Source organism: Epithele typhae (genome assembly GCF_022376455.1).
Source record: "Epithele typhae strain CBS 203.58 chromosome Unknown BXZ73scaffold_78, whole genome shotgun sequence".
NCBI classification, from domain to species: Eukaryota; Fungi; Basidiomycota; class Agaricomycetes; order Polyporales; family Epitheliaceae; genus Epithele; species Epithele typhae.
In genome coordinates, this window is record NW_025954269.1 from 57,522 (window position 1) to 65,295 (window position 7,774).

The following is a 7,774-nucleotide window of genomic DNA, read 5'->3' on the forward strand; positions in this document are numbered from 1 at the left end:
GAGGGACTGACTGCCGCCACGACAGATGACTAGTGCTGTTACTTGTATGCCTGTGATATGCTTATAAACCGCGTGGTGCGCTTCGTCAGGTTGAGGTGAATGCCGTGCCGAGAATCAGCCTCGAAAGGAGTTTTCTGTAGATCATATGTAAGCTCTTTATATTGTATGCACGGACGAACGAGTTATTTGTCACCACCAAGTTGATGCCATTGGTAGGTACGACACCGTTATTCCCCGAAGCTGTAGTTGTACCTTCGACCCCCGACAACCAAGGCCGGTGTACAACTTCGTGCACGCAGCATACGAAGTTACAGACGCCACGTTGTCATGGACCATACACACCTCTCACCTCCAACAAAAAACCTTCTAGGAGGTGAGGGCACCTTCGTAGACCCCGCCAGCACCCGCCTCTACTGCAACGTCTCTTCGACGGTAACGGGAGGGGCATAACGAGCAAGCGTACCGGACAGCCCTCAAGGCCTCAACCCCGTCCTCTTCTTCGTCTCAGGCACTTGCAAGTCCCCCTCGCTTCCCATGGCAAGCAAACGCGAAAGCTCAATTGAAAGCGAGTTCTACCACACGTACGGCGTCCCATCCCCATTCACGCGGAGCCCACGAGCTGCGACACACGCGCCGCGACGTCCGCGGACGACAGGCCCTCGACCTCGACGTGCTTCTCCACGCCACGCTCTGCGGCACACGCAGCGGGTGAGCACCATAGCGGGGAGGAAGGCGGACGACGCACCGAAGCGCGCGAACACGCGTGCGGGGGTCCCGCTCGCCTGGCGGATGAGGATGGGGAGGTCCGGGTTCGCCTGCTTCATGGTGGCGTAGTGCGAGGTGATGAACTGCCTGGAAGCGCAGGGTGCGCGGGGCGGCCGGTCAGCCTCCACGGTAGGGCAGGGAGGTGGGTGGAGGCGGGATGGGGGCGACTTACCGCGTGCCGGCGGACGCAGGACCGGTCTGGCAGCAGAGGATGCGAAGCTCCCTGACCGCGGGGGACAGCGCCTTCGCGAACGTAGACATGGTGTGGGGTGCGGCTGGGGACGTGGACGGCAGCGACGACGACAGGCTGAGGGAACCCGGGCGTCGGCGAATAAACCTGGATTTTGTGCGTACAAGTCGTGGCAAATTACGCCACGCGACGCGCGACGCATAGGCGCGCGAGCGGGAGCAACACGAGTCGCGCCGGCGGCCTCGTCCAGCACTCCTTTCGCTCCTCCCGTCTTCATGCTCTCCTGCCTCCTCATTCAACGCGTCGCTGCACGCGTCCCTCTGCCGTCTCATAATGGTGCTGTGTTCGCTGGGGTGCTCCGTGCCGCGGTGAGCGCGCGCCAGCCCCTCGCTGTCCGGGCGTTCTCGTCGACTGTGCTGGTGTCCGAGCCTGCGAAGGCCACGTCGACTGGCGCCGACGCCGAAGAGGACGACGGGAAAGCCAAGGGGAAGGCTGCCCAGACCGGTGCTGGCAAGACCTCGGGGGCGAAACTCACGGCCGAGGAGAAGGCCAAGGCGAAGGAGGTGAAAGCAAAGGCGAAGGCGAAGGCGAAGGCGAAGGCGGACAGCGAGAGGGCGAGGAAGAAGGCCAAGGCCGCCCAAGCACGAGCGGCGCCGTTCGAGGAGAAGCTGGCGAAGACCAAGCTGGGCGGTGCGCATGCTTGCCGCGCTCTCTCTTGCGAGCACGACGGTCTGACGGTCTACGCCTAGTGATCAAGGTCCCCAAGGAGTACTTGCCGCCGAAAGAACCGTCGTCCTCTTTCATGGTGTTCCACAAATCTCGGCTCACGGACGTCTCAAACCTTGGGATGGCGGAGTATGCGGCCCTGGCCAAGGAGAGTGGTCAAAAATGGCGCAACATGTCCGACTCAGAGAAGCAGGTACGTACCGGCCCTGTCCGTCTCACTGCGCCCGTCCCCTCACCACCTGCGCTCTTCTATAGCCGTACAAGGCAGCTGTGGAGGAAGCAAGAGCGAAGTATGTCCAGAAGTACAGGGAGTGGATGCTCAAAGCCGACCGGCGTCTCGTGAAGGCACTGCGGAAGCAGGCTCCGCACAAGTACAGTATGCCGCGCGAGATCAAGAAGGAGCTCTGGGTCGCCCCGAGCCGTAGCGGGTACTTGGTGTCAGTCGGCGCCGTCTCTCGTTTCCGCTCCGTGTGCTCAACTTCGGCGTGCGCCGCGCAGGTACAAGACCGAGCATCAGGGTCTCCACAAGGAATTCATGGGCAAGAAGGATTTCGCGTCGATTGCACGGCAGGTCGCAGACCAGTGGAATGCATTGCCTGTGGAAGAGAAAGAGGTGCGTGTGCAGGTCCGTTTGGATGCGCTGTCTGACGTCGTGCTTCCAGCGGTACAAAGAGCTCGCTCTCAAGCGGGCGTTGGAGATCACTGCGGCGCGAAGCCAGACTGCAGCGCCTTAGCTTCTCGACGTTCTGTGTCTCTGCCGTCCCTGAGGGTCTCGCCGCGGCCCATCTTCTGCTTCATCCTGGAGTCTGTGACGGAGGTCCCGACCCTAGACATTCGCCCTTGGCGTCGTCGCTATGTTTCTTTGCGCAGCAATGCACACTTTTATCTCTTGGACCCCGTCGATCCAGCCAAACCCACCCGCTCCTTTGGATCTCGAGAGCCCTGCCGAGCCGTGCCATCACCCTCGACGTCGATTCCGAGTCTGCGACTCGGGAGCTCGCGAGTTCCCGCGGGGTGCGATCATCGGCCGCGCGCAGGCGCTCCGCCTGGCCTCTAACAGGACCACGGGCGTGCTCCGGGCCTGCATACAGCTGTGGGTCTCTGCTTCGTCGGACGGCTTCCGAGGCGTCGCTGCGGGTGGTCAGATGCCAGCCGTCAGCCGGTCACACAGGGACCCATAGGCAGGGTCGTCGGGCGCTCTGTCCCGAAGCGGCTCACAGATAGCGATGCGGTGCCGCTGTCGAGGATCGTGAATATGATGTGCTCACCACGAGCGGGAGCCTCGCTCTTGGGTGTCCACGTAAACATACAGCCACTGCGGATAAGGATATGGTGGCTACAAATACATCGTCTAAGGCCGGCATCTAGATTCTAGGAGACATGAGGAGGAGGAACCAAACACCAAACGGCTGGCGAGGCCGCATCGTACAGCGACACAGCGAAACCGCGACAGGCGAGAACGAGGTCCCGCAGAAGTATAGAGGCGCTCACGCGTACCCGAACGACTCGACGTGCAGGACGACGCTGGGGCCGCCGGCGAGCGCGCGAGCGAGCGGCACGCGCAGCGCCGCGCGGCAGTCCCGCGCCATCCCCTGCGAGCCGCACACTGCGAAACCGGTCAGCGCTCGCACCCGCACGCAGACGGAGGGTAGGACTCACCGGTAACGGACGTCCGCCCGCGGCTCCCGTCCACCTCCTCGCGGAGGAGCGCGCGGAGGTCCGGGCGGCCCCGCGCGGTGCGCACCGCGGGGTGCTGGAGCAGCAGCGCCGCGGTGGCGCGGGACGGCTTCCCGGGGGCGGGGGGCTTCTCGGCGGCGCTGTCCGCGGACGTCGAGGAGCGCGCGGAGTCGTCCTCGTCCTCGCCTTCGCCCTCGCCCTCGCCCCAGGGGGCCTCGGACGCGGCGGGCGCGCCGCGCCCGGTGACGAAGAACCGGACGGCGACGTCGATCGCGGGCGGCGCGAGCTCCAGCGCCGTCGCGAGCGCCGTGGACACCCACTCGATGTGGCCTGGCGGTGGGAGGAGGTCAGCGGCATGCGCGCGGTGGCACGGGGCACGGGGCGCGGACGGGCACGCACCTTGGTCGCGGACAGACCAGACGAAGAGGAGGCGGCGGCAGCGGCTCCTCCCGGTCTGGACGTGGCTGAGGACGCCGAGGAGGGTGGAGAGCGTGAAGGTGACGCCGGAGCCGCCGGCGACGAGCACGACGGTGTCGTCCGCGTCGAGGTCGGGCGAGAAGCCGTAGGGGCCGTCGATGAGCACCTTGACCTTCGCGCCGGTCTGCGCGGCGCGCGCGAGCTGGCGCGTGAAGCCCCCGCGGATGTTGATGAGGAAGACGAGCTCCTTCCAGAACGGCGCGGCGTCGGGGTCCGCCGCCGCCGCCGCCTTGTCTTCTGTGGTTGGGCTCGGGGGGAGGCTGGGCGTCTTGGGTGCGCCCTCGAGCTGGTAGCGGCTGTCGACGGACGCGATGGTGAAGGGGTGGGCCTCGAGTGGGAAGGAGGAGACGGTGGGCATGATGAGGAACGCGGTTTGGCCGGGGGTCCAGCTGAAGTGCGCGGGGCGCTGGATGTGGAGGCGGACAAAGTGCGGAGAGAGGAGCTCGACGGAGGCGTCGAGCCGGTGCGCTGTCTTGTGGAAGCCGAAGTAGAGGTGGTTGTAGTACACGACGCGGGCGAGGCGCACGAAGCGGTCGAGGGCCCAGAGCAGGAACGACGGCCAGATCCACATGCCGAGCTTGAACCGTTCGGCGTGGTAGTAGCCGCCGAGGAGCATGATGCTGTCGGAACGTCGGTGTTTGCGGGTACACGGAGGGACACGACACGTACAGGACCATGAGGAAGTGCACGAAGTAGAAGATTTCGTAATGCTGCGACCGCACGGGGCGGAGAGAGACGGCCATGAGAATTGTGAAGGCGACAAGTGCCATCAGACCGAGACGGAACCAGTCCTCGTCCAGCTCTTGGGGACGGAGCAAGTAGAACTGGAGGAGCATGGATCAGCCGCGGATCGTCATCAAGAAGGGCAGCTACTCACTCGGATTCCAGCGTGGAGCCAGAGCATGACAAATACAACACGGGCGGCCATGCGGTGGATGTAGTTGAGCTGCCGGATGGGAGACTGAGCACGCGGTCTGCTCTCGACGAGAATGAACTTTACCTTATCATAACTGATTCCCGTAACGTCTGGGTGACGACAGTCAGCGGCGGAGAGAACGATTTAAAGCATCGACTCACAAGATATGACGTTGTTTTTGAGGCCGAGAGCGGTGATGAGGGGGAACTGGCTCACCGCAATAACGCCAGCCCTGTTGCCGGTGTATAGCGGGTCCCACTTCTTCCCGGTGCTGGGGTTAGTGGCTGTAAATATCGTCAGCGACAGGACATAGATAAAATGTCCATGAAGACTCACTGTAGATGAACTCCGAAGTGAAGAGCGCGATGATGTACACGCAGGTGACGAACACCTCGGCGAGGTTGAGCGTGTACACCGACCCGAGCTTAACGGTGATCGTCCACCTGAAAGCGACGACACGGTAGGCGTTGACGATCGCCGAAGGGACGTTGCGCAACGCGAAGCCTCGCGTCGGCCCCGCGGCCCCTCCAGCCTCAGCCGCATCGACGGACGGCGTACCCTTCGTTCTGGCGGCCCCGCGGCTCCGAAGCTTGACGGCGACCCAAGAGGCGAACTGGAAGAGGGCAATGATCGCGATGAAGCATGCGATGGCCCACCAGATCTGCAGGGGGTAGCGCGTTGGCCGTAATGCCGCGCTCACAGGAGCCTTTCTGGGGGGGCCACCCATCGACGGGCCCGAGGACGCTGCCAACATGGAGGAGGTCGTGTTGATGCTGGAAGCGGCGCCGGACATCATGCTGAGCAGGAAAGGGAGGGGCGGTGGTCCAAGGAGGGGATCCTAGCGGGATGTCTTCTCTTCTTCTGCAAATATAAGTACTGCACTGTCCTGGAGGAGCACCGCACGCGCGACGGGGCGTGCTCAGCAATACAGGAGATGGGAGCCTGGACACCACGCATGGCTATCGAAGCGTGCGAGATGCCCGGTCTTCCGCACGCGCAGCAGGGAGCGCGATGAAGGGCCGCGCTGGGGAACCACATGGACCGGGACGGCGCTCGTGTAGGATATACCGCATTGTGCGATGCTGTTGAACTATTCTTCCTGCTCCGAGTGTTTTCCCTCCTCGGTTCGAAATCATGATCGAACGCCTCGTCCGAGTGCCAAGGAACGTGGAACTGGGGAGGTACGCTGCCCGGAGTGGACGCCTGGAATTCTGACGCGTGGAGTCCTTTGGGTAGACACTATCACTGCTGCCAGTTATCAGGCCATTGGGAGACGAAGTTTGGGAACATGCGGAGAGCGTACTCGGGAGACTCCCGCCGCGTACGGAGGGTACAGGGCCCGCGGAGGAATCCATGCGCAATGGCGAATGACAAGAAACCATGGGCAGGTCCTGATGCGGCGTGACGCTCAAATCACAGCCGCGCGCGGGGACAGCGTGATGAAACAGTGACCGAGGATCTGTCACAAAGCCTTTCTCTTCTCTCTACCATCTCCGCTGGCGACACCAGGCCTTCAGTACTTCAGTTGTAGCCCGGTGGCGGCGTGTGCATGATTGAGCATGCCCGAAATCTCCAATATGTGGCATTCAGCTCGGTGGCCGCGGAAAAAAACATGCCTGGCATCTGTCCCATCGAGCTCCAGCGTTTAGCCACGTGCAGGTAGAGATATCACCATATGCTGACGGGGCTAAGTATACACCGCCCTTATCTTTCGCAGAAGACTCGCCAAGATAGGCTCGCGTTCGTGCTGAAGCTGCTGCCATGCTCTGTGGCATTTCCAGCGTGATGATCTCAGTCGCTAGGTGAGCATTCTCCTTGATGTTTCGAGTATACAGGCATCGCATACCCCACGACGATGGTGGGCTCATATGTCGGCGTCGCAACGGCGAACGAAAATAGAGAAGACGAGAGAAGACGAAGCGGCTGCAACGAGGTCCCAGAGTGACTTGGCTTCGCTCATCGGAGAGTGTCCTTATCTGATAATCTGTACCCCCACAGTCAGACGATAAGGGGTGCACGCGTGGATGGCCCCACGTGCGAGTTCGGTGTAACAGGCCGACCTCCTGCAGCTGGTCCGTGTTCTCCCTCGATGGTCTAATATTGGCTCTGCGCTGCTTCTCTCCAGCGCCACATTCATATGCCCCATCACAGAGTAGTATCGTGATTGCGTCACCCGCTCACTTCTGGCGTAAACTCCTCGGGGCGGACAACAACTCTAGGCTTTGTGTCACACCTCCTCACCCCCTCTCCTCAAGACGTACTCCTCCCGAGTCTACCGCGCAGTCGCGTCACGCGACAGCTTCTCGCCCCTCCACTCACTTCCCTGCGCTTCCATAACCTCCCTACCGCCCCGGCTGGCCGTCAGATGCGCTGATAGACCCGCTCCTTCGGAGCCTGCGGGCGCGCGTACGGCACGCGCGGGCACCCGCACGGTCCTGCGCGCAATGCGCGGCCTCAATCACGAACGAGGTCTGACGGAGGGGAGACCACAGAGCCGCGCGCGGGACGGCGAGGAAACTCGAGGGGGTCAGCACAGGCCAGCACGCGCGGTGCGGACGTCATATCAGGCCTCAGGTCTCCATCTTGGACCTCCCTACCCGGTTCCGCCGTACGCCCCCCTTCTCGTCCTCGCGATGGGCGTCTATAGTGTACTGATTACCCGACAGGTTGCGAGCATGCAGTGTCGGAGGAAGGGGCTGGGGGATGCGCACGTACGCCGCGTGGCTGGGGTCTATCCTCGGGATGAGTGAGCGTTCAAGCGCCTTCGTATATTTCCGTACTTCGTCGCCTTGACACTCAGAAGTGCAGATACAAGGAAACATGAAGTGCGTGCATGGGTTCTGCCTCATCTGCCCTCGAGCTGACGGTGGTCCAATTGGATATTCTCCGACAGGGAAACAAAGGACGAGCCTCGTCGGCCTCGCCAACAGACCGTCCGAATTTTCGATGGCAAACCACGATGCCCGAGCCTCTGATGCGCTGAGCGGTGATTGCGGAATTCTCCGACTTCCACATGGGCGAGA

General features: G+C 62.5%; 3 protein-coding genes across 3 annotated transcripts; 1 reads left to right on the top strand and 2 right to left on the bottom strand.

Moving 5' to 3' along the window:
* Positions 1-601: 601 nt before the first annotated feature.
* On the bottom strand, positions 602-1,026 carry BXZ73DRAFT_92610 (NADH dehydrogenase, alpha subcomplex, subunit 2; the record flags this gene model as incomplete). Its single annotated transcript, XM_048026417.1, has 3 exons — positions 602-690; positions 746-852; positions 938-1,026. 3 exons carry the CDS (start codon positions 1,024-1,026, stop codon positions 602-604), a joined length of 285 nt encoding a protein of 94 aa, XP_047872956.1.
* A 204-nt stretch (positions 1,027-1,230) lies between these two features.
* On the top strand, positions 1,231-2,415 carry BXZ73DRAFT_106174 (uncharacterized protein; the record flags this gene model as incomplete). The annotated part of the gene is made up of 5 exons (XM_048016536.1): positions 1,231-1,645; positions 1,705-1,874; positions 1,937-2,118; positions 2,180-2,294; positions 2,344-2,415. 5 exons carry the CDS (start codon positions 1,231-1,233, stop codon positions 2,413-2,415), a joined length of 954 nt encoding a protein of 317 aa, XP_047872957.1.
* Positions 2,416-3,168: 753 nt separating this feature from the next.
* On the bottom strand, positions 3,169-5,478 carry BXZ73DRAFT_54365 (ferric reductase NAD binding domain-containing protein; the record flags this gene model as incomplete). Its single annotated transcript, XM_048021154.1, has 8 exons — positions 3,169-3,287; positions 3,341-3,688; positions 3,758-4,455; positions 4,505-4,659; positions 4,713-4,781; positions 4,836-4,861; positions 4,913-5,035; positions 5,088-5,478. The coding sequence occupies 8 exons, from the start codon at positions 5,476-5,478 to the stop codon at positions 3,169-3,171; spliced, it is 1,929 nt and encodes a 642-aa protein (XP_047872958.1).
* Between the last annotated feature and the right edge of the window lie 2,296 nt (positions 5,479-7,774).